The sequence below is a fragment of the Podarcis gaigeae genome, assembly GCF_964106915.1.
Source record: "Podarcis gaigeae genome assembly, chromosome: 7".
In the NCBI taxonomy this organism is placed as follows: Eukaryota; Metazoa; Chordata; class Lepidosauria; order Squamata; family Lacertidae; genus Podarcis; species Podarcis gaigeae.
The window spans coordinates 25705501-25732398 of NC_139683.1; the positions used below are offsets into that span (position 1 = coordinate 25705501).

General features: G+C 42.9%; 2 protein-coding genes across 2 annotated transcripts in view; one reads left to right on the top strand and one right to left on the bottom strand.

Moving 5' to 3' along the window:
- Nucleotides 1-3237, bottom strand: part of DPY19L4 (dpy-19 like 4) — a 53939-nt gene extending 50702 nt beyond the window's left edge. The window contains exon 1 of the mRNA XM_083749788.1: nucleotides 3099-3237. Within this exon, the coding sequence (XP_083605914.1) occupies nucleotides 3099-3222 (124 nt within the window). The 5' untranslated portion in view covers nucleotides 3223-3237. The remainder of the gene's footprint in view (nucleotides 1-3098) is intronic.
- A 15662-nt stretch (nucleotides 3238-18899) lies between these two features.
- On the top strand, nucleotides 18900-21460 carry LOC310849365 (GSK-3-binding protein-like). The gene has a single exon (XM_083749517.1). The coding sequence runs from the start codon at nucleotides 19158-19160 to the stop codon at nucleotides 19860-19862; it is 705 nt and encodes a 234-aa protein (XP_083605643.1). The 5' UTR covers nucleotides 18900-19157; the 3' UTR covers nucleotides 19863-21460.
- Nucleotides 21461-26898: the final 5438 nt, after the last annotated feature.

Here is a 26898-nt window from a genome sequence, read left to right on the forward strand (position 1 = left end):
TGCGTAGAAATTCCTTTGCTGGATCAAATAAAAGCCCAATCCCTACTCCATTGTTTCCAACAGTGGTCAGCTGCATAACTTTTGGTGCTCGGATGCAAGGGGCTGAGGTGATGTTGTTCCTATTTGTTTCTAGCAACTTATACTTAGAGCAGGGGTCAGCAACCTTTTTCAGCCATTGGTCGGTCCACTGTCCCTCAGACCTTGTGGGGTACTGGACTATATTTTAATTTTTTTGGCGGGGGGGAGAACGAATTCCTATGCCCCACAAATAACCCAGAGATGCATTTTAAATAAAAGCACACATTCTACTCATGTAAAAACACGCTGATTCCCAGACAGTCCGCAGGCCGGATTGAGAAGGCGATTGGGCTGCATCCGGCCCCTGGGCCTTAGGTTGCCTACCTCTGACCTAGCGGTATCTTGTTTCTCTGTATATGGAGCATCCACTTAACTGCCATGCCTAACAGTTTCCTTTTCATCAACCTCAGTCGGTTTAAAACCTGGGTTTCTGTGCATTCGAAACTGAATTAGAGTCACTCAAAAATGCACATAAATATCACAGGAGAGGCTAAAAGGCGGAAATATGGTTTCTATTTTGTTTCCTACATTTTAAACAGAATTGTGAGATGGCACTGAAAACACATGAGGGGGCGGAGTGGGGGATCTCATAATGAGTTTCACATGCTATGGAGTTTGCACGGCTGAAATTTATTATGAAAAACTTATTTTTACTTTTTGGCTAGACGTCTGCTACAAATTCAAGGAAAAGGCTGTAAATAAATATTGCAAAGCCTACTGAAATGCTGTACTGAAAGGTATGAAAACATGTCAATACCAAGCAAAGAAAAAGAAAGGTTAGTCCTTAAAGTTTCAGTGAAAGTTTATTTTTGTCTAATAAATTGTTCTGGATTCCCCATAATGACTGATCGTCATATGCTGTGGAACGCCCTGAGATCTATGAATGAAGAGTAACATACAAATTGTAATAAATAATAATATTAATCTTGACGAAACCTGAATTTGTGGTCCCACTATCAAGCATGGCGTTTTAGGCTGTTGCCATCTGCCAATACAGTAATAATCTCTAATATTGGCTAGAAGTTTGAGAAAACAATGCCTCTTTCAAAGTGATCAAGTAGTTCAGTGTATAGATGTTTTAAAAAAAAGCTTGCCTATACAACACTGTAAGTGCAGCAAATGCAGTAGATATGTCCCCTTTTGATCCACATTCCACTTAAAATTGCTGGGAAAGCCTTGTTTCCCCCTATAGGTCAGATCATTTCCAGCAAAAATAATAAGTAAGTGCTCATTAATTTCATGAATCCTTGACCCAGCAGCATTCAGTTGCGTGGAAGCTGCTTAGGATTCTGTGCACAGATGAGGCTAAATTCTTACAGACACAAAATCAGTGTCGTGATCTTTCTCATTGATTTCATAGCCTTTACCAAGTTACCTTTATCTGTATTTCCATCTCTCCCCACCCTAAACTGTCTGGTTTTTCAGATTTTCTGGGTTAATCCATTATCTCCATCAGTTCCATATAACACCTAAAAAAACCTAGGAGGAGTTTGGCCATGGAAGAATAAGAAAATACAAAATTATTGTATTAGGCAATGATGTCACATAATTTTACTGGCCTCTGCCCATTTTGTGTGGTCAAAAACTTAGGCTGCAGTCCTAACCATGCCTACTCAGAGTAAGTCCTACTGAATTCACTAGGGCTTACTTCAAGGAAAGTGAGATTAGGATTGCCGCCTTAGTGGATCGTAGCTGCCCTTAGAGCTGTGCAGATAAAAATACTTGTGGGCCACTCAGCATTACAAGTTAAATATCTGTTTCTTCCATGCAATGGAGAAATTTCATATGATATTATGTTGGCAAAGCACTCATCTGTATATCTATGAAATCTACCTATAGGAAAGAGCATGGTTTATGGGTCAGTGATGTGGGTCACAGAATATGGCTAAGCTTGGGTCTCCTTTCATGTTAATTAATTCAGTACTCTGCATACATAGAAGATAGGAGTAAACCTGGGGCCACATAATCAGATGTTTACAAAGTGTTTGCAATCCTGAGTAATTCTCAGAGCCAACATGTTACATTTCCTTGTCTGTGATATAACAAGCCTTCTGACTTAATTCTGTTTACATCTGGATCTATAGTCAGTTGTGTTTATCATCCAACATAACAACCTTGGCAGAGCTGACTCATTGTTTCTGCTGGTGGCGTAATAGTTGTCTGTACTGTTTTTCCAACACATTGTGTTCCAAATAGAGCCATCTGTGCTGCACTGCATTGGTTAGAGGTCATTACTTTTTCAGTTTATTTTCATTCATTAAGAAAAAACACCAGTCACTTAATAACAAAACAGAGTGGGGCACTTACACAAAACTAGGACAAACTGATTTCTCAAATAAATATTTCTTTCTCCCTCATCTTAAGTTTATTTATAGATCAAGCTGCCCTTACATTTGATACTGAACACAAGACATTCCAGTTCCTTTAGCTGTGTTAAATCACTCAATCAGGGTATCAGTGAATGGACAGGAAGTTATAAAATGTGAGGATTTGAGATGTTATAAATTGTACTCCAAATCTGGCCCAGCATGGGAATATCTAGGACAATTAATATATAATATGTGAATTCTGAACAGGATTGGAGGGCAAGGGAGATGATATAATTTTTAAGGAAGCAGAAACCAAGTCTGGCCACAAGCCATATCATTTAACCTAGAAGTCCCCCCCCCACCCATGAAAGATACATAGTGGTAGACAGTCCATGGTAAGAGAAAGGCATACTGCACATGCTCAGAGGCATCCTTTTTCTTCTTCACAGTAAAATAGAACCTCTTGCTGAACCTTCACCCCTGATATGTTTATCCAAGTTTTGACCATTTAATTAGTGAGTTTCTAGGGGCCTTGGAATGCAGGACCAATGTTTTCCCCATTGCTTCATAGAAGCAAGCTATGTGGTGCTCTGTAGTATTAAAGCTGTGACATCAAACAAGGAAGCAGAACCAATTGCTCCGAGTACCAGACTTAAAAGGCTAACAAAGACCCTCTGTGCCCCCACAAAGGACCTGAAATAGCTGACCTACCTGTTTGTTGAGAGATAGTTTTCTCTTCCCTTTTTCTGTCCCATTTGCACACCTGCAGCCAGACTTCATAACTGCAAGAGTTTTGGTATGATGGATATCTACAGTCTTCTGATATTATTAACATTTTGAAAAGAGATACTGAGGGTTTTAAAAAATGCATTCCTTACAAATATGATAAAATCTCTAACAATGGGAGGATGTTTGGGAAAACCAGCGGCTGTGTTATCACAGGAGTGGCACCCAGAACGTGGGAGTAACTTCCCAATCTGTAAAGAGTGCCGCTGTTGTTTGCTCCCATAAGGAATCCTGACATTTGCAAAGCCAACTGCTTTTCATAAATCAGGACAAGTTCTGCAACTTTTCCCCAGCTGTAACTTAACAATTGCCAATGGCAGGCAGTTCAGCTGCATACCTTTAGGGTGGGAAAGCAGACTTGGGGGGGGGGGGAATATGCTTTTTAAAAACATGGTCTGCTTGTAATATGCTCATTTTAAACATGCTGTTGAACTACTTGCTTGAGCAACTGCTGACACTTATTCAAGCACATACCAGACCATAAATAATACCTGTAAGTTAACACTAGCTGCCTTTTAGGTACCTTGAGCCATATTTAAAGGCCTTATTTCCCCCTCTCCTGTTTTATTTATGTCTCTATGATCTAGGTGCCTAACATCAGATATGAAAGACTGAAAGCATCGTCTCTGCCCTTTACTAACTCCGTTCTGTGCTGTGCTGAGTTTTCCTGTGAAGTTCTGACCGCAGTATAATACTTTTGAGTGCAACGTGAGGATGTGAGCACAGTATGAGTTTGATGAAGCTCAGGAACAGGTCTTTACCTGAAAACAGTCCTTGGCCCTCATGTTTTCCCAATAGCTATATATTCCTGTGTCCCAGGCTGAAGCACATAACAGAAATAATTAGTTGCAGATGACACATTAGTCTCAAAATGTTTGTTACTGAATTGGATATTTTCAGGAAGTAAAGGGAATTTCCTTAAAAATATGTTCCTAGGAGCTCTTCAATCTAACTTCCTGGGGAATGTAGCTGCAGTAAACAAGAAAGACCAGATGCTTCCTCAAATCCTCCAAACATCAAGCGGGGGGAATATATGCAATCCCTTCCCAAATTGCATAATCACTGGAACTTGCTGGCTTTTCACATCACATCATAATGAGCCGGGAACACTTAAGGTTAGGTAAAACTGCCAGGTTCTGTTCACTTAAGAGCAAGAGAGAAAGGTGCTGGGGTTAAACCTGCCTTTATCTAGTTAAAATGTCTACTCTGATAATAATAACCTGATCCCCAATGTATGGGGTTAGCTTAGCTATACAGTAGTTAGTAGCATAGGAGAGACACATCCTTAGTGTGGTGTGGTGTAGTGGTTAAGAGCGGTAGTCTCGTAATATGGTGAACTGGGTTCGCGTCTCCACTTCTTCACATGTAGCTGCTGGGTGACCTTGGGCTAGTCACACTTCTCTGAAGCCTCTCAGCCCCACTCACCTTACAGAGTGTTTGTTGTGGGGGAGGAAGGGAAAGGAGAATGTTAGCCACTTAGAGACTCCTTTGGGTAGTGATAAAGCGGGATATCAAATCCAAACTCTTCTTCTTCTTAGTTTACGTCCCATAATCTGGTTTGATCCTTTATTGTCATTGTGAAATACGGAGGCAGGGGAGAGATGGGAAGGAGGAAGTTTAGAGATGTACCAGTGTGATGTATTATGAGATGAGTGATCACACAGAAAAAAGGGTTACATAATTTAAGGGAAGCCTTGATGAGCAGGAGCAATGGCATCACGGGATATGATGTAACGCCAACCATCAACGGTTAAAAGTCCAGTTCTCTCTAAGGTGAGTTATGTCACTGAAGTATGCCACCTTGGGTGATGATACTGCTTGTCCCAGTTGGAAAAGCACGAGGCAAAGGCAATACGGACATATTCTTCTAGATTTCTGGGCGGAAAGTATGCAGGCTTTAATTAATCTATTGCAGCCTTCAACAACTTAGTGCCTTCCCAGCATGGTCAACAGTCAGCGAAGTTGGGAGTTATAGTCTAAAACATCTGGAGGGCACCAGGTGTGTGGAATGCCTGGTTCTCTTATGTCGTGGCAACTGTACCAGAGCTAGAATACAGATCTATATGTTCCAGGATCCACTTAGTGAGAGCACAAATTCTTTTTATATACAGTGGAACCTTGCGTTACATATGCTTCAGGTTACATACGCTTCAGGTTACAGACTCAGCTAACCCAGAAATAGTACCTCGGGTTAAGAACTTTGCTTCAGGATGAGAACAGAAATTGTGCTCCGGCGGCACGACAGCAGCAGGAGGCCCCATTAGCTAAAGTGCTGCTTCAGGTTAAGAACAGTTTTAGGTTAAGAACAGACCTCCGGAATGAACTAAGTACTTAACCCAAGGTATCACTGTATATATAATTTTTTTATTTGATTTTCAAAAAATATAAGCATACATCAAAAAACAATTCAATATCCAAATATCGAGATTGCTCTGAACTGCCTGACTTCCCCCCAACCCTTCCATGGGTCCTAATGATAATATTTACAACTGCATATCAACACTTGTCCAAATTTTTATCCTTCCACATTATCCATACTTTCTGTTATTTTACAAGTGTGGTTAAAATCCTGCTAATGTTTTAACCTGCTTACTGGTCTTGTGAACTTTTCCCATTCTTTTAAAAAGTTTTTGTCCTCTTGATTTCTGAGCTTCCCAGCTAATTTTGCCATTTCAGCATAGCCCATCAACTTGGTTTGCCATTCTTCTCTGGTTGGGGTTATTTCTTCTTTCAATCTCTGGGCTAACAGTATCTGTGTGGCTGTTGCCGAATGTGAGCACAAATTCTTTTATGGATCTCTCCATACGCAGCCCTGAGCTTGGTAGTATGTATTCCACAGTTCCTCGGTCATGCCACTGCATAGGCATAGAATCTGGTTTTGAGCACACAATTCATTATTCTAAGGCTGTGTACGCGTTTATAGCACAAAAATGTCATTTTTTTCTCAGTCCAGAATCATCCGTGCTTGTCCTCAATATACTGCTTTCAAGTTAGATTGAGTCTAGATCCTGCCTTCTACAAAAGGACTCAGATATTCCGGTACATGTCCAGTTTTCTAGTGCCTACTTTCTTCTCACTGGCCGTATAAGCCATCCTTGGCCAGGAGACCTTTTGCTAGAAGCAACAGCAGCTTTAAATGCTTATGTAAAAGTACGAGGAAGTGGAAAAACCAAACACAGGGATTCTGTGGAATAAGTACTGGTGGTGAGAGAGAGAAAAACCATCAAGGATGCCTGTTATCTTGGCAAGCCATCATAATATGATCCATTCAAGCCCAGATCATTTTACACTAAGCAGAGAAATGTGATGGGCAGAAAGCAGTTCCTCTCCTGGTGACATAATAAGAGATGAATGTGTGCTGGCCTGGTTCTGCATACTGTATATGTCCTTGCTAAATTAAGCAGCATAAATAACTGCAAGGACATTAATACTTTTTTTGGGAACAACTATAAACATGCTCTGGTGGCTTCAAAAGAGGAAACTAGATCTGAGTGCTTGGCATTGTGGGATTTGTGAAGGATCAATGGGTCAATGGGAGGAATCAAAGCCTCACAGAAACTTCTTCTTTTTTTAACCCACTTAGTTTTGAACTTCATCTGTAATTCGTTTCTAGAAACAGTGAATGGTGCACAGAACATCTAGGCATCAACCGAAAACTGTTTTTCATGCACACAGCTGCATAAGAAAACATTTTACTGACAGAGCACACAGCTAGAAGCAATGTTTGTTTGTTTTTAATTTGTGTTTTATTCATTTTTAGTTACTAATGAATTTGATATATATATTTAAGATGCCTTGAACACTATATAGTGGGCAGCAGGGGTAAAAAAAATACATACATACATACATACATACATACATACATACATACATACCTTAGCAGCTCATTCTTGATATAGGAAAAAAGCATGGCAAGCAGCACAGAGGAAAAAATACTAATACCCATTTTTAAAAATAAAAAACCCTTTCAATAATAAAATAGGTTAATGAGCCATGTGCTGCTTAAGAAAGAAATGGCATCAACTTGATCTGTAGCCTGTTAGTGGAATGTGTTTCCAAGCAAAACACACCTGGCACTATCACTGCCAGTTTTTAGGTGCCAGCCTAAGACATTTTTATTAATCCAGTCCTTTGGTAGTAAAGCTACCCTCTACTGTGGTGCTAATCCTTTAAGTGGGGTGGAGTAAGACTTGTCCTCCTTTGTGTGTTTTTGGATGAGCATTTTAATTTAAATAGACATATTTAAATAGTGCTGTTCAGGAGCTTACTTTCAAAGGGCACGCTCAAGGCCCCTGATCTGTCTATTGACTGTTCTTTACCTTTAAACCGGGCAGTGACTTAGAGAGCATTTCAGACAGAGGCCTGTAAAGTAGGACACACAGTCACCCTAGTTGGCAATAAGAGAACAAGATGAGGCAGGACCATCAATCCACACACACCCTCCAACAGAGAGTCAAGAACTGATGACTGAATATGACAAGATTGATGCCTGCAGATGAGGAAGTGGCTGGCTGGTTCCAATGGATATGTTAAATCCAGCATCCTTTGCTACTGAAAGGGCATGGAACGGGCAATGATTTCATGCTCTCACTATCTAAACTGGAGCTGCCTGACACACAATCCCCAGGATTATTCCCTCTTTATGCCTGGAACTGAGCCCTCCAACAGAGGAACTCCTAATAGGGTGATTGGGGAAATAATAACAACACGAGTGGGTGCATTTTGGTGTTCTTTTGACAGTTAATAATTTCCTTTCTTTCTGTCATGTCAGCAGGTGTATCTAGCAATTTGTCTGAACAAAACTGTGGGTGGGGGACAAGGGTGTGATAAGTGCATACAAGCTCCACCCTGACATCCTTGTGCATGTTTTCCCACCATCTCAGTCCACAATTTTCCTTGTGTTGAGAGGGGAAGCTTTGCAGCGAATGTTTACTCACCACATTTACTTAAATTTGAGAAGAATGCCTTGTGCAATCAGGAAAGGACTCCCTGCTTTATCAGGGTCCACAGTCACGCAGAGGGCTGTACACATGCTCAAGTGACCTTGAGTAAAAGTTGCAGGCCTTCCACACTCAACACAAGGGAAAGCTGTGAGATTAGAGTGGGACTACATGCAGGGGGTACAATGGGGGCAAGGCTGCCAACTTGAATAAAATATGGGGGGCAAGTTAAACTCTGCCCTGCAGATGTGGTGCACACAAACCATTTGAATGGCAATGCTCACCAAATTTTAGGGGTGGCTTCCTCAAATATTTTATGGGGAGACCTCAGCCCCTAAGAGTTGGCTCCTATGATTGGGATGATTGTGGGCAGTGCTTCTGTCCACACTACAGTTCCCCATCCACAGATGCACATTCATGTTTTCGGGGCATCAGAAGAGGGAGACTCCCTGCCTTCTTCAGCAGCCGCCTGTCCCAAACCCCACTCCTAACCAGCCCCTGCTTCTGCCTCGCAGTCTGAACTGTGCTCTGCTGCAGCCTCTTCCCGTTCACTTAACCCTGCCACCTTCTCCTTCCAATCTGTAACCACTCCTCGTTGTCCCACCACCAATCCCCTGGCTCTGAGCTTTCTTCTCTTGGGAGTTCCCTGAGGGCTTCTGCAGCTGGTGCCTCCCACCGCTCCTTGGCATCCAACTAGTCCATGACGATGCCCTGGAGCAATGCTACATTGGGGCATTTTGGGTAATGGCAGATGACCCTCAGTGCTGGTGCTTCTGTTGCATGCCACCAGTAATAAACCTGTCTTTGGGGGGAGAAGCTGATGTTCCCCTCCCACCTCGGGCTGGCCTTGACTTTTCCTTGAGATATGACCACCACCACCTAGTATTACTTAAACCACTCGCAAGATATTCTGCCAAAAGGCTTGGTGGATGGTCTCCCTTGCTAAAAGCTATTAGCAGAGGGGAAAGTTCTCTTGAATGTTGTGAGAGAGTGGATCTGACTGACATACTGTGGGTGGCAAGTCGAATTAACGGTATTCAGCTAGTCATCAAACATTACTTTTTAAGACTATTAAATATCTACGCAATTACACAGAGAATCTAAAGGATAAAATTACTCACATCAAGACTACATAATGCAATGACTCTGAAATGCTACAGAGGAAACCTATGTTATTTATGCACGGCTATGAATACGATTCACTGATTTTGCTGAATATGTATGAGGTGGCTGCTATTTTTTACCATCCCTTTTTTTGTGCAATTATATAAGAGTCTCCCGATTTCACCTGAAGACAGTCTTTCATTATGGCTGCCTCCTTTGTTGCCTTTGGAATAGATAAGCGGCAGTTTCATATGGTAATATATTGTTCTGGCATAAACAACAGATTGGTGCTTTATTCAGTTCCCCAGTCGTAAGATACAGACATCCTTCTTAAACGTCAGGCGGCAGAGAGTTGGGTCACTAGCAAAAATTTAGTAAAACCTGATGCAGGTTGAGGTAGCCAGAGTGAACAAAGAGTGGGGGGTTGGATGAATTTTTTTTTTTTTTAATCAAGGTGTGGAGAAAGTAGATATAGGTAACAGTATAGGTAACTTGACATAAGAAGAAGAGCTTTGCTCTATCTAGTCCAGGAGTCAGCAAGGTTTACCTTGCTTGGGCCGGTTCATTCCAGCGGAGATCCCTCTGTGGGCCGGATTAGTTGAACACTCTGCTTCCGACACTGGCTGACTAGATTTAAGGGTCTTTTATACAGTTACCTGATACTTTTTAACAGAATATGCCAATGGCAAAACCTGGAACTTTTTTCATGAGCTACCAATGTGCTATGGCAAGAATGGGGAGGATGTGACCCTCCAGATAATGTTGGACTCCCAACTCCCATCAGCCCTACTGAGCATGGTCAATGGTCAGGAAAGATGGGAGCTGTAGACCAACGACATCTGGAGAGTCAAAGATCTTGAGAGCCACTAGTCTTAAAGGGGGGATTAGACAATTTCATGAAGGATGGATCTATCAATTATTATTTGCCATGATGGTGATATGTAGCCTCCATCTTCTCTGGCAGTACTGTACACTAGTTGCTGGATATCGTCTTTATGCCCTACCTGTGGACTGCTCAAGAGGCATCTGGTTGGCTATAAATAGAATGCTGGACTCAGTGGAGATCTGATTTAGGTCCTATTACATTCTGAATACCATGATTGGACCAACGCATATTCAACGCATATGGTATCTGAAGAAGTGTGCATGTACACGAAAGCTCATACCAATAACAAACGTATTTGGTCTCTAAGGTGCTACTGGAAGGATTTTTTAAATTTTCTTTCACATATTCAAAATGTTTCCTTATTTTTCTACTGAAACAACTGTTTCTGGACAAAGCTCCACCCAGGTCTACCAATTACAATTTTCCTTTATTATTAAATTGTTGTTGTTGTTGTTAATTAAATTTTTATACCACTCTTCATCAGAGGATCACGGGGCAGTTTACAATACAATTTCACAAAACATATAACATAGTACCAAATGAAAACAATACCCCTGCCACACACAGCATAGAAAACATAGTGAAATGTTACTTTAACTTTACATATATATTTATCAACTTTTAGTCAATTATTTTTATTTGTTTAGTCGATTAAGTTATTTAAAACTATTTTTGTATACAAATAATGTATGCAATATTAACTTATGAGTATCTTCCTTTACTTTTTGACATGTGTAATTTACCGTTGAATTATCAAAACGTAAGAATTGCAGGTGGGAACAAATGCAGGGGACCATAAGAGATCATATATCAGAGTCACTAGAGAATACTGGGCATGGGGCCCCCACCTGCAGAGAAAGAGGTTGAGAAAAGTGGTTGCATGGGGATTTAAGTTTAGTTTTGTAAGATAAGGTTGAACTTTAAAATAATGGCAAAAGAACTTTTTTTGAGAGAGAACAGGTTAGTATATTAAAAGCTGCAATGTCAATCTGTCCCCCTTTCACCAGTCAAAAGAATAAGTGCATCTAAGCAGCTGTAAGAATTCAGTCTGATTATCTCCTGGGATGCAAACAGTTCTCTCAGTTACTAAGAGAAGCTAGATTATGCCCAGTTGCAACATAAAGGAAACCTACCTGGTTCTGCCTCCAGGTGTTCCTTGCTCACTGGTATTTTGAAACTTTGAATCTGCCTTGTTTGAGTGAAAATGCCTTATGGCAAATTGCTGAAGGAGCAGCCACTGAAGAATGTCAAACATCAGTCACTGCTTTGTGATTGCAGGTTTGTGCATAATCAAACTATCAACTGCATGAGGGTTCTTATTGTGCTGATTGACCTCTTTCCAACTGAATTCCTCCCAATAGCACAAAGGACCCTACACATCTTTCACCTGGGCAGCAGAAAATGTAATCACCAACCTCTGTTTGTCTTGATTGTTTACATCAGAGTTTTTCTTCCCCACTTGGACCTTTGGGAGGTGAGTAGCTGCAGCTGCCTTCAAGAACAAAGCAATCTTCTTTTTCATCTCCACCTAGATGGAATTAGAACACAGTCAGTCAGCATTGGAAAGGTGACATGAGCAATTAATTTATTGTTTGTTACTTAATGGTAGCAACATGTTCAGAATGACAACAAATGCGTAGCATCTTTGAATTACAAGTCACTGACGTTTCATTTCTGAACTGTAACGTATGATTAGGAAGCTGGGAAGTTGCGGTCTACTGAGTCAGAACATAGTCCATCCAGCTCAGTATCATCTACTGATAGACAACACACTCTAGGGTTTCAGGCAATGGTCTTTTCCATCTCTACATGGATATGGAGGGGTTATGCACTTTTTGCATGAAAGCATGTGCTCAACCACTGAGATGTTGCCCCTCCCCCAATACAACTAGACTTCAGGGATGCCCAATGTGATGCCCTCTAGCTGTGGTTGAAGTACAACTCACATTCAGCCCGAGCCAGGAAGGCTAATGATCAGGGATAACGGGAGTTGTAATCCAACATCTGGGGGCAGAAAATGTAGCTGGTACAGTGTTTTTTCTGCAAGGGAATATTCTTCTTAGGAAGGCTTTAGCTATTGAATTTAATTATTAAGCACATGTGAGCCCAGTTGCAGGAGAGGGGAGATGACAACCTTAGTGAAGTGATTGTACTTGCTGCTTTTTTAAAACTAAAATTTTAAAAGTATACATAAGAGAATGAAAGTCAACAATGCATGTCTTCTCCCCCACTCCCTGGGCTTCTGTTTACACACAGAATGAATTTTTTGAATGTAATTTTTTATTAATATATGCAAGTTTGTGTTTACAAAGTTTAAGATCCAAGGTAACAAGATACATTATTGTGCGGAATGAGTGCTTCAATGCACACAACCGTCTTGAAACACACGCAAAGCAAGTCTCTTTCATCTCTAAGCTTGTAACCTAAATACCACACAAGCAACATACTGTGATTCATCATTATTAACTTGTTTATTGATTGCCGACTTTAAGGATTTATTATAATTCAGGTTGCTTAACAGATCATCAAGGGAAACATCTGAGAAGCACTAACTGATTTTTTTTTTAAAAAAAGAAGCAGCACTAACTGATTTTTTATCTCAGCATGTGAAGGGGAAAAACTGTAATGATAAAACATTAAAGAAAATAGACATACATACCTATAAGGGCCTGACACAACAGAGAAAGGCTTAACACCATTTAGTATTAATGTCCCACTGTGTGAATCTAAATGCCTACAGATGTTATCTTTCTATCTGCAGAGCCTTCCACTTTACAGAGGACAGTCCTCTATTTTGAAGAGCAGTCAGAGAACAGTCATCTCTTTGAAGAACTCCTTTATCTGAAGGGCTGGTCAGTCTTAGGCAGATTATTTATTTGAATTTATATCCCACCTTTCCCCTTCCCCATAAGGAGTTCAAGATGGTGTATATGGTTCTCCCCCTCCTCAATTAATCCCCACAACAACCCTGTGAGGTAGATTAAACCGAGAGCAAGTGACTGACCCAAGGTCACCCACTGAGACTCGTGGCTGAGTGGGGATTTGAACCCTGGTCTCCCAGGTCCTACTTCAATGTGAGCATGTGCATAGTCATATGTGACTCAAATGCACACGAGTGTGGAGTTGCCTGTTTACTTTAGAATATGTAAATCCGTCTCTCTTTCAGTTGATGCATATTTCATATTTTAGCAATGAGGGGCAATTAGATACCAGAGAAAGGGGTTCCAAAAAATACAAGGAGCCTCCACAGAGCCTCCTCCCCCACTCCAAACATTTTCCTTCCAACCTGCAAAAGGTGATGAAAACAGGGGTGGATTGGGCAAGCGTCAGTATACTCAGTCCCACTTGCCTCCACCCCTTCACATGGTAATTTCTCCACTGAAGTTAGGTTTAGTGGTAGGTTTTTTGTTTTTGTTTTTTAAAGGGGGGCAAAAAACTAAGTGATATACATAAATCTGAAACCTGTAGGTTTATATTGTATTAAAAACAGGGTTTCATTTTCCTCTTTTGATTGTATATCTAATTTCTCTCTCACGCACCAATATTTCACAAGCTGGATGTGAAAAATGGAGACATTTGTGGGAGATATACAGTCAAATCTAACAATGCATATTCTTCCTAGTTAGAATGTGTAAGGGTTAAGACCATAGAGCCGTATTGCTGATATGCCGACTGTGACCACAAAAATGTACTGTATTTGGTAGAGAAGGCCCTGTGTGATGTCCTTTCCCCTCCTCTCCTGGGAGGGAAGAAGCAAAAATATTTCCTGTTCCTTCTCTATTTTTCTCTTCTTCACACCACGTAAGCAGACAGATACACAGACCTGATGGGCTGCAATATGTTCCAAGCAGGGTTGCCAACTGTTCTGTCAGCATCTGCTCTAGTGCCTTACTGCCTTGAACAGGAACCTGATGTGCCAACCTTGATTAGGTGGCAGTGCTTTACTCCATGCCATGAAAAGCCCCCCAAGCTGCTGTTAAAGGCACGATGCCAAGCCAGACCAAGTGTGTCCCCATCCCAGTCAGTTGGCAACCCAGCGGGAGAGGAAACAATTCCTGAGCGCCTGTCCTGTGCCCTCACCATTCCCAATCTGCCAGCTCTGATTCTGCACAATCCTATTGATCCTACGAGGTTTGTGCAAGGATTCTGCACGAGGCTGTGCTGAAATGAAAGAGGTGCTTGGCAGGCGGCACCCAGTATTAACTTGCAAATTCAGGCACATGCAGGGACAAAACAAACAAATATTTTTGTTTCTAGATGGTCTAATGAAGATGTTTGCCAAGCCATGAAGCCAGTCCCTCCCTAAAATTTCTCAAGCGAAGCACCCAAACAGATGCATACCACTGAACACCCACATATTTGTTTAGTGGGGAAAATGTTAAAAACAAGTTCCTTATCATGGTGTGCTTGGATTCTGCACCTCTGTGATTGGAGAGTGCTTTATTATCACTTAGCAACCTTAAGTGCCTTGGCAAAGTTGATGTTTACAGTACAAATTGTTGCAAGCTTCTGTTTCATTTTGCATTCTGCCACATTCCTTTCCCTTTTTCTTCTCAGACTGTGATATTGTAGAATCACAAGGCAGGAAGAAGAACAGAATGTGATTTTCATTAGGGGCCACCCCCTATTAAGCCATTGTTCTGCACACAGGTAACTAACAGCCACCCTATACAATAACCTTGTTGCTCTCTATCCCTGCGTGATCCCAGAATTTAACATTTTATAAATAGGGGACAACAGAGAATATGCTTTTAAAAAAATTGAATGCAATATTGATCAGAGGCTCTAACTGCAGCCACACATAGACATCTAGATAAATGATAACCAATCCATATATAACATAACTTTAACATATATCTGAAAGTATTCTACCTATTATTGAATAAACAAGACAGTTTAAAATATGCCCAGTGTGGCTAACTCATACCACTAAATTGATTTTATGAATTCATCACACACTGCTTGAATTTAATCAGCTTTTGGTTGTTGTTGTTAATTCAATTTTTTTGTTTACTTGGTTTTGTATTTGTGTCCTGAAGAGATGCCATTCCAATTACACCACCCCACCCCACCTCGCATCGTTCTTGTCCTCTATTATAGACTTCTCAAAAATAATCTGTACAGGCAGTGAACTTGTCTGGTTGAGTCACTTTTGCTAATTCTGATAATGCAGGCTATGTTCTCAAAGGAGGGGGAAATTGCAAATCAATGCACTGCTGGATGGAAAGACAGTTTGTGCATACAGAAGACAAGAAATATCACCATAGAATTGAAAACTATGAATTATCTGGCAACAGAAATATAAATAAAATGGAGATGGAAGCCTGCAGAAGATTGCCATAAAGGGAATTGCAAACATGTCAGGGCACTCTTGAAGGCAAGACTTCACTAGAGCATATATGCAGGAAAAAATGTAAACATTTCCTCTAAATTTACAGTATTGAACAGAGCATTGAAACTTCTAACGACTGGACTCCAGGCCTATGTAAACAGATTGCCTCATCCTACTTCCCACATCTCTGAGACACTCCAAAGGCCATGGCAGGCTATGAAAAACAGGCTTGTCTTATTTTCCTCACACCATTAGTAGGGGCACCATGGGATAATTGCCCAGATTCTTCCAGAATGAACTAACAGAGAGCTGTGACCAACTCTGTGCATGGCTTGTAATCTATGCATAGATTATATGGACTTGCTGATATAGTCCCATTGACTATATCTGTAGGAACTGTTCCTTTTGTATTGTTATGAGTTTGAGGAGGGAGGGAGTAGGCTGCATGCAAGATCCTTCTAACATTGATCCAGAAAGTGTTAAAATATAAGCCACATCAGTTTCCTGTGTTGAGATGATAGCCTGGGTGATAGGGCATTAAAGTAAACAAAGGAAAGAGGTTGTGTGTGAGATAGCAAATGGGTGGGGCCCTTCTCCCAGCTTGTGGTTAGTTAGAAGGACAAAGACTGATAGAGATGGGTATGCAGTGATGTGACCTAGAAGCAAAGAAGCAAACAGACAGGGAGAGAACTATGCTGGATCTCTTCCTGAATCCAAGGTTGTGGCTATGGGAGAAACAAGATCCTTTTAGGGAGTTGGTGTTGTGAACCTCCCCCCAACCCCAATTGCAAGCTCAGGTTGAATAAATCATATATCATAAAGACACCACAGTCTCCACTGTGCCTCATTTCCAAAAGGAAACATGAACCCTGAGTAAGTCCCTGGAACCCATGGAATCAGAGATTGGGGTGGCGTGGAACAGTATGTTTTATAGGAAGACAGATGGGCCCTTCACTGGCTATCGCTATGGCATTTCTACTTTCCTTTGATCCAAAAGTGGTAGTGACAAAGAGTCGAAAGGGAGAGGACATTCTCCCCAAAGTTGTGGAATTCCCTCCCCACAGAGGTGCATCTGGCTTCTTCACTATGCAGCTTTTGGCAAATCCTCAAGATGCACCTCTTTCCTTGGCCTTTAACACCTGAGATGAGTGGTTGCAAGGCTCACCCTATTCCTGTGACTGAAATCTGCTGTTTTTAATTTCAATTTGTTGTAACTTACTCTGGAAACTACTAGTGAAGGGTTGGCAATAAATATCATCACCATAATCCTGATGTGATAGACAGTCACATCTGCCTATATCACTGAGTTGTATAATGTATTGAAGTTAGGAACACGGCAGGTATTACAGAGCCACAAGCAAGCTCATTTGGGGGACTGGTCCAACTATGGCACCCATTCCAAGCAGGATGGAAACTTGTTCTCAGTATTTGTTTCTTGGAAAGTGATATGAGAGACAAATAGGGCTTCACACATGCTCTTCCCCCTCCACATCTACTTATGGCTGTAGATACCTCCCACTTTTTCAGACAACTTCATGAATATACCTTGGATAAGTGTTTACTCAAAACATGCAGTTGGAAATCCACCCCTTTTTTTAACCATACATTTGAATATTAATGGAGCTGCTCTTGTAACCCAACCCATCTTAGGTCAGCCTGCAACCCAATAGTTGGTCCCAATCTATCTGTTGAAGCAACATATTGCATGTGAAAACTCATGTCCTAAGAGTCAGCTGCAGCATGAATTTATCCATGTTTACTCAGAGGTTACTCCATTGTCTTACTTCCTAGAAAATGTACTTAGATCTGCAACACTAGTTTTAAACTCATTTTCCAAAGCAATCTCCATTTTCGCAAATAAAAGGAGGTCTTATCTGGTCTTTATCATTAAAGACCTATGGAGACCTAACTCAGAAGTGGGTTTCACTGAGTTCAGTCTGATTTGTTTCAGAGTAAACATGTATAAGATCTTGCTGCATGAACACTGTGCATGCAATGACCCTGCTGCATAGGAAATCTCTTACTTGAATCCTGACAAGACAGAAGTACTGTTTTTGGGGGACAGGGGGCAGGCTGGTGTGGAGGACTCCCTGGTCCTGAATAGGGACACAGAAAGTATTCAACAAGCCTGAAAAGTATAAGATTATATACTTCCCATACCCAGGATAAATGTCCTGGACAACTGAGAAGAATTTTTCAGTTCTATCCAGGTCTACCAACAATCACTTATGGTCAACCACAACTACTGTGTTAAGGACTGCAAGAAGCATTTTGACCCAGCCAATATCCTCCTTGCAAACAGGAGGGGAAATTGCTGCCACACTCATGTGTTTCCTGAGGTTTCTCTCCTCCTTCCTAGGACTGACAGCACATTAATCAGAAACCACCAGCCTCATTCAGTTATATATTTTTTTTAATTCAAGAATTTATATCATGCCCTTTAATTCATAAGCATTTACTCTGGGTGGCTTCAAATAATGGGAAATATCACCATGATCTCATAATAAAACAGACATATAAAACACACAAGTATAAAATAGAAACATGGCCCATAAACAGTAAAAAATAACAAAGTTTGCCACATAAAAACATGATCAGTCTGATAAAAGACAAAAGCAGCCCAGAACAGAAAAGTCTTGATAAGGAAGGCCTAAACCACATGCAGCAAATTACACGGCTTAAGGACCATGTCATCTGATCTAGGTTGAGTACACACCATAAATTTAAAACACATGCCACCCCCACCCCGAAGACTTATGGGAGCTGCAAGGGTGCTGGAAATTGTAGCTCTGAGAGGGGAAACTACAGTTCCCAGGATTCTTGTGGGGGGGAGGGGTTGTCATGTGCTTTAAAATTATGGGGATACCTCGCAGAGCTACAATCCCCAGCACCCTTAGTGAACTATTTCCAGGATTCTTCGTGTGGTGGGTGGGATATGAATCAAATGTGCTTTACGTACACTGTACTCCGCATTCCCCACCCCGAAAAAGCATGCCTTGTGCTGGATTAGGAAGGGCTGCAGAACAGCAGAACTGTAGAGTTGGAAGGGACACCAAGCGAGACCAGGGCGCTGGGCGAGCGCGGCCACTGAGGCATCTCACCCAACGGCCTCCCGCTTTAAACTCCACGCAGCGCGTTTCCCCCAACCCCGGGGCCGCCGCAGGTCTCGAGCGCGTGGCCGGCTCTGCGCGTGCGCGTACGCGCGCCGCCTGGTTTGTTGCCATGTCGAGCTCTGACCTCACTGACTCCGCGGCGGTCACGCCAGCCCCGCCTCCTCCCTGCCTCCCTACTGTACAGGCCGGCGTTTGAAAAAGCGGGCGAGTCCACCTGAGCGCACTCAGTACAGGGGTGTGTCTGAGGGGGTAATAAAACCACACGCTGCCGCACTTCATTTTCTTCTTTCTTCATTTTAGGACACCTTCGTGCCTGCCTGCCCTTGCTGCGACTAGTCTGCCCCCCCCCCCAGTACCGTCCGGGCTGCGAAGCGACGGCCGCCGAGGTGGGCAAACAGGGCCGGAGCTTCCCCCCCTCGCTTCTGTAGCAGTTGGACGCGCCCGAGGCCGCGTCACCCATTGTTTACAAACCAACCGCAGCAGCAACAACAGCGTTTTGAGAGCGAGCGAGCGGAGAGGGCGCCTCATTGGTAGCTGCGGAACGAGCAGCGGAGGCGGCGGCAGCGTGCGCGCCAAGCGGAGGAAAGGAAAGCGGAGCCGGCTGCTGCCATGCCTTGCCGGCGGGCGGGCGCAGAGCGCTTCCTGCTGCTGGAGCACGCCGTGTCGCTGCCGGGCGGCGCCGTCGGGGCAAGCAGCGGCTCCAAGGAAGTGGACGCGCTGGTGGCCAAGCTGGGCGAGGTGCTGCAGCTCAGCGCCCAGCGCCGCGCGCCGCCGGCCCCTCGCCTGCCCCCCAAGCGCCAGGGCCGCGACCGGGCGGCCCCCTACTCGTCCCCGAGGGGGCTCGGCTTCTTAGCCTCGCTGCACCACCACCATCCGCGGCCGCCCCACGCGCTGTCGCCGGCCTCGCTGCTGCTGCTGCCTCCGTCCCCGCCCAGCGCCGCCGATCGCGAGGGCAGCCCTCGGGTGGCCAAGCAGCTGTGCGGACGGGGCTGGCTGCGGAGCGCCGGGAAGAAGCAGCGCCAGCACCACTCTCGGCTGTCGGCGGGCGACGAGGACGACGACGACGAGGACGACGACCCGCACCGCCTCCTCCAAGAACTCATCCTGTCCGGCAACCTCATCAAAGAAGCCGTCCGGCGACTGCAGCTGGCGGCCACGGCACCTTCGACGGCGCCGGCCGAGGCCTCCTCCGCCACCGCATCCCCCGGCTCGGCTTCGTCCACCGGCAGCTGCTGCTGCCACAGCAGCAGCGGAGAAGGAGACTCGGCGGCAGCCTCGGCGTACGGCGTCTCCGCTTTGCAGCCCCGGCCCTGACGCCCCCACCCTGCCCGTCCGGGATGCAGCCGTGCCCTCCCGATCGCCGACAGACCCCCCTCTCTTTCACGAGGGGGCAGACTATGGGAAGGGGCTTTGCACCTTTTCCCTCTCCGCTACACACAGTTAGGGATTTATGGCGGGGGGGGGGGCGGGCAAACGCGACGGCGACGAGGTGCGACTGCAAATCCCCAGACGCGGATTATCGAGGCAGCGCCGTATATACTTGAAGCAGACTTGTCTATTTGCTACGAGACACTGAACGATTATTATTCTTTGTAGCTCGTCGTTATGGACGGAGCCACGGCTGCTACTGACTCACTGTTCTCTCTTTATTAAGAAAATTGTGGTGCTATGCAGCCCTGGACGGTTGCCCTCGCAGCCTTTCCCGTCGACTAGCTAAGAGCCAGCCAAGATGACCCGAATCTGCCTCCTGCGCCAGGATTTGTGCTTTCCGTCTGAACGCTAGTGCCCCACCGCCGCAGTAGCCTGCTCTTTTTGGGAGGTGGGGGGGGCGAGCAAAAAAAAAAGGGACCATCCCGCATGGCATTATTTAGTGTGGAATCATTTTTACGCACACGCCGGTGTGTTGCTTGAGGGGGGCGGGCGAGGGGTGCTGAACAGTAAAGGCATGTCAGATGTTTTCTATTGGAAAGGGAGGGTGGAGCCAGTACACTATTGAATGCAAATATGAATTGGTTTGAAGAACTGCGCCCCCCACCCTTTTCTGCCAAGGTCACCCCTTTCTGCCTTTCCCGTCCAGGCTCTGTTTGTTCATGTTGCGTTCCCCAGGCAGTTGGAGATCGTAATCCTATCCGAGCTTGTTTTGACTGGGCTGTGGGCGAACCCTGTGTGTTTTGTAACGGCTGGGAGTCTCCTGAGGACGCACACGTTGCCATCCGAGTTGTTGTGCTTTTCTCTCCCCCCCCTTTTTCTCTCTCTCTCTCTAAAAGCTCCTCCTCTCCCTACAAACTGGATTCTGAGAAAGGAGGTCATGTTACAGCCGTCTTTCTAAGAAATATCCCCCCCTCCCCGCCAGTCATAAGCAAATCTCTGGGGCTCTGCCCAGCCAAGGGTATTTGGTTTGCCTCTTTTACACCGTCTATGATCCCCAAATCTCCCTTGTGAGTCAATCCACGTACAAAAAAGAGAGAAAAGAAACGTTGCCTCTTGTTTTGGATTGTCTCAACTGGAACCATTTGCATTATGTGTAAATTCTCTTTTTGGAGACTCTCGGGGTTTTCACCATTTTTATCTTTTACATAAATCTGTTTTGCAGCTGCATGTAGCCGTTTAAAAATGTGAATATTCATGCTGGAAAGTGGTTGGCTAACATGCAGTGAGAGGCTGAGGGCAAAGAGGCACATTGTTCACAGAAGGTAGCTAAAAATGAGCTTTTTAAATTAAAAGCAAAAAAATAAAAATGAATAAATACACACAGAACCTCAATGGCTCAATCAGCAGAAGCGGCTGTTGACAAAATATAAATATATATACACTTCGTAACGGAGTGTTGGAGTTGTGTTCCTGGTTTTCAGGACTTGTCTTTAATATGTCTGTATTGAATAAACGTGGTAGACTTTTATATGAAAAAGAAATTCTGTGTTCTGTCATCTTTGCACTAGAGTGGTTTAGTGTTCCCACTTGCTGTATATATGATCAATTGTTTCCTCTTCTGTGAAGCCTTCACGAGGTGGGTGAGGGAGTATGGGGGTTGGGACTAAACCTGGGCAATGCAAAGAGCTGGTTACAAAGTCTTTGAATGCAACTCAGTCCCTTTGTTTGCCAGCAACATTCTTCCAGGCTCGGAAATCCTCTTGTGCATTTTGTAGTTTTGTTCTTGGAATGTGCACATTCTAGTTTATTTGATGCAACCACTGAAAATTTAGAATACTTACTTACTTACTTATCAAACCTTTATTAGGCATTATACAAATAAAACCATAAAAGAGAAAATAAGATATAAAAGCCTTGAAATATATATAAAAAGGCTGCAGTTGGCTACATACATATATATATATATACGTCTAGAATCAGTGGTTTTCCTTGTTAACCTGCTCCTTGGAGGACTGCTACCAAAAACTCGGCTATCCCCGCCGTTACCCTTTGGTCAGCGTCGGATAGGTAGAGTCCCACACATTCACCTTGCTGGGGTTCCAGACCAGCCGAAAGAGGGGACAGCACAGAATACTATAAAGGGTGTGTGTTTGTGTTTGCAACCCCTTATTCTCACCCCATCTCCCTCCCCTGCCCACTTTTGTGGTAAGAACAGAAAGGATGATGTACCGTAGTTCTCATTGCAGCAGTTCTTTTCTTGATTAATATTGAGATGCAGGAATCTTGGACCCAATCCAGATCCACTGCCATCAGGAGGAGGCTGCTCATTCGTGTTAGTGAGATAAGAATGGCCTTCCCTAGATGCCAATTAAATCAAATGTCCTCAGAACACTTCTCACATTAAGGCATTTGTCCTGGATTATTCTGCATCAAGGTACAAATGAACTAAAGCATGCTATTCCACCTCTTGCCTCTGTGTCACAATTGCAAACAAAATCTGCTTCTTTGTAGTAGATGGTGATTGTGTCGAGAAGAAAATGGAAGGCAATAAAGCTATGAAAATGTACTTGCCTCATGCTCTAATGCTTTGCAATAAAAGAAGGGCTATGTTAATATTACTACTTCTTAGAGTTTTAGAAAAGAAAATGGAAGCAACGACAGGAATAGCTTACTTGCTACTAGAACTATCTGTGCGCACAAATGATTGGTAGATGCTGCAAAAATGTGATAGCCCTTCCCTTTGCAGAAGATGAGGGAGAGAAGATGATTGGATCCTACCCAACAAATGAGTAATAATTATACAAAAAGTCATATGTAATGGCTGCTACTACTAAATAAATAGAGTATTAAACATAGGACACATTATATTTACCTCGCTATTTTTTGCCAATTATTTTTTTAGCCAGCCAGGTAGTAAACTAGTGTGAACCCATGACTTATAAAATTCTAGTAACAAATGTAGATTTGATGGTTCAACAGGATTGCCAGGCCTTTACCACTACAATTCTGGACAAATCTGACTTTGATGGGTACCTTGTCAATATGGTCTCATCTGAAGGTACCGTATTTTTTGCTCTATAAGACTCACTTTTTCCCTCCTAAAAAGTAAAGGGAAATGTGTGTGCGTCTTATGGAGTGAATGCAGGCTGCACAGCTATCCCAAAAGCCAGAACAGCAAGAGGGATTGCTGCTTTCACTGTGTAGTGATCCCCCTTGCTGTTCTGGCTTCTGATATTCAGATTTTTTTTCTTCTTGTTTTCCTCCTCCAAAAACTAAACACAAAAAGTCTTGTGGTTTGGTGCGTCTTATAGAGCGAAAAATACGGTAAATGGGTAAAATAAATAAATGCATCCTTGTGTAATTTTCTCTCTCTTTACAAAAGGTGCCAGCAAATGCTTTTTCTTAAAGGACTGGCAAAGCTTGATAAGGTGTTCAATTAAGTTTGAATTGCAAAACATAACCTACATGGGGGGGGGGATTCTGCTTCAGCGCACTTGGGGTGGCTCTTCTTTAAACCCATGTACAAATTCTGCTGCATTATAAGGAAATGTTGCAGCTTGGAAGGAATTAGTTGTATAGACTTGGGGTCAAACTAAACATAATGGTCAGATGGATGTGAACACAGATTTAATTGCAAACACCAATTTGTTTTTTTTTTTAATAAATTTTTATTAGGGGTTTTTACAAAATAAAGTACAAAGATAAACAACCTTTCTTTTATCTCAACAGAGTTTCATAACTTCTTTGGACTTCCTCACATCTCCCGCTGCCATTTTCATCATCATAAATTTTTCCCAGCAATTTATCATCTAATTTGCAAATTTTATAACCACTTATTTAAATATAATCCTCTGTAAATTAATTTCTCTTAATCTCACTTTACATCCCATTTCAATCCGATTTTGTGGTGGCCAATTATTTATGATCAAACATCCTACTTAACTTTCCACCAAGTCACAATATTTTTGTAAATAAGTCTTAAATTTCCTCCAATCTTCTTCAACCCTCTCTTCTCCCAGGTCTCGAATTCTGCCAGTCATCTCAGCCAGTTGCATATAGTCCATCAGCTGCATCTGCCATTCTTCCAGAGTGGGTAGATCTTGAGTTTTCCACTTCTTGGCGATAAGTATCCTTGCTGCTGCTGTTGCGTACAAAAAGAATGTTCGGTCCTTCTTTGGCACCATCTGGCCGACAATGCCCAGGAGGAAGGCCTCTGGTTTCTTAAGGAAGGTATACTTAAATACCTTTTTCAGCTCATTATATATCATTTCCCAGAAGACCTTCACCCTGGGACAAGTCCACCAGAGGTGAAAGAATGTTCCTTCATTTTCCTTACATTTCCAACATTTGTTGTCTGGCACATGGCATATTTTGGCTAGTTTAACTGGGGTCATGTACCACCTATATATCATTTTCATTACATTTTCCTTCAGAGCATTACATGCCGTGAAGTTCATCCCCGTGGTCCACAACCTTTCCCAATCCTCAAACATAATATTATGCCCAATATCCTGTGCCCACTTTATCATGGCCGACTTAACCATTTCATCTTGTGTATTCCATTTCAACAGCAAGTTATACATTCTTGAGAGTACTTTAGTCTTAGGTTCTAACAATTCTGTTTCCAACTTCGATTTCTCCACCTGGAATCCTAACTTTTTATCCTTTTTAAAAATTTCTTGAATCTGAGCGTAATGTAACCAGTCTCGCACTTTGTCTTTCATTTTTTCCAAACTCTGCAATTTCCAATTGTTGCCCTCTTTCTCTATTATTTCCCAATATTTCGGCCATTTGGCCTCCATATTGGGTCTTTTTCGGGCCTTAGCCTCCAGAGGTGATAGCCATCTTGGAGTTTTATTTTCCAATAGGTCTTTGTATTTTGTCCAGACATTAAACACTGCTTTCCTGACAATATGGTTCTTAAAGGCCTTATTGATCTTAACTTTGTCATACCATAAGTATGCATGCCAGCCAAATGCATTGTTAAAACCTTCTAAGTCTAACACGTCAGTGTCCTCTAGAAGTAGCCAGTCTTTTAGCCAGCAGAAAGCTGCGGCTTCGTAGTACAACCTTAAGTCTGGCAGGGCAAAGCCCCCTCTTTCTTTCGCATCAGTTAATATCTTAAACTTAATTCTGGGCTTTTTGCCCTGCCAGACAAATTTAGAAATATCTCTCTGCCACTTCCTGAAGCACTCCGTCTTATCCACAATTTGCAATGTTTGAAACAAAAACAACATCTTAGGCAATACATTCATCTTAATAGCAGCAATTCGGCCTAACAAAGAAAGCTTCAATTTTGACCAACTGTCCAAGTCTCTCTTGATTTCAGACCAACATTTTTCATAATTATCCTTAAATAGACTCAGATTTTTTGCTGTTATGTTTACCCCTAGGTACTTTACTTTTTTAACCACAGTTAGTTCTGTTTCTCTCTGAAACCGTTCTGACTCTGCATCTGTCAAGTTTTTTCCCAACACCTTAGTTTTCTGTTTGTTTAGTTTAAAGCCCGCTACCCGACCAAAGTCCTGAATCAATTGTAACACTCTTTTTGTACTAGATTCTGGCTCTTGCAATGTCAAAACAAGGTCATCTGCAAAAGCTTTAAGTTTATATTGTTTCGCTCCGATCTGTGCAAACACCAATTTGGTGTCCTCTAATCGCACCAGAATTGGAGAGTAAGAGTCTATTGTAGTCCCAAGAAGTAAGGAGTGTAGACCATTTCACTTTGCTGCACCTTCCCCCTACCCCCAGCGTGTTTCTTCCAACCAAGCACACTTTCAATATTAGGGTTTGGCTAAGGAGAAAAGTGCCTAGAGAAATGGAACATGGGGGTCCTGTGCCCCTCTTTCTCTTGTGCATAGGCTCCTACCCCCTTTTTCAACAATGAATGGAATCAGGGAACCTACATGACTTGGGCAGATTAGTGTTTAAATACTTAAATCTGTTTCAGTCCCATCTAGCTCAGCACTTACGTAACTCATTTTGTCATTGCTTCATATAAAGCAGATGTTTGAAATTGTATCACTGAGTAATTATGTATTCCTTACATGTGCTCTAGGCAAATTGATCTTGAAATAGAGTTTCATAACTCTTTACGCTAATGGACAAGTTTGGTTCACAACTGCTGTTTGGGGTGAATGTGGAAGGGAAACAGTTGCAATATACAGCATCTATTGAACAAGCTTTCATGGTAAAAGCCTTTTTTGTTTGTTTGTTTGTTTGTTTGTTTGTTTGTTTGTTTCCTGCTTGTATTCTGTATAGCATGGGTGGGGAACCTTCAGCCATAGGGGGCTGCATTTAGCCCCCACCCCTGCTCTACAGCAACATGAGAGTCAATGTTATTCAGGGATTGTTCAAGCCAAGAATAGCAAAGGTAAAACAAACAGAAAGCTTAGGTGTTTCCAAAATCAACACTGTCATGTAGCAAGCTTATTTCCCTCCCACCCCCTTATAGTGAAGCTTTTCAAAATTTGAAAATCTAAGCTTAATTCAGTCACTTAAAGGTAAAGGTACCCCTGACCAACAGGTCCAGTCGTGACCGACTCTGGGGTTGCGCGCTCATCTCGCTCAAGAGGCCGGGAGCCGGCGCCTGCCCGAAGACAGCTTCCGGGTCACGTGGCCAGCGTGACTAAGCCGCAGCTGGTGAGCCAGCACCAGCGCAGCACACGGAAACGCCATTTACCTTCCCGCTGGAGAGCAGTCCCTATTTATCTACTCGCACTTTGAGGTGCTTTCGAACTGCTAGGTGGGCAGGAGCAGGGACCGAAAGACGGGAGCTCACCCTGTCACTTGTCCTACCCAATTCCCAGAAACCTTCTGTCTTTTTAATATCTCTTTATGCATCTGCCACATCCCTTTTATTATGGCAACATTTTCTCACTAAAGGAATATATAGGTATGTGAGAAGCACAGACCTCTTCATCAGATAAAATAAAAATGTGGATGTTCACTGCACATTAATGTAAAGATTTTGTATTCC

What these genes read in the sequence shown, in the direction of transcription:
- LOC310849365 (XM_083749517.1), top strand. Translation starts at nt 19,158, where the DNA reads ATGCCTTGCCGGCGGGCGGGCGCAGAGCGCTTCCTGCTGCTGGAGCAC.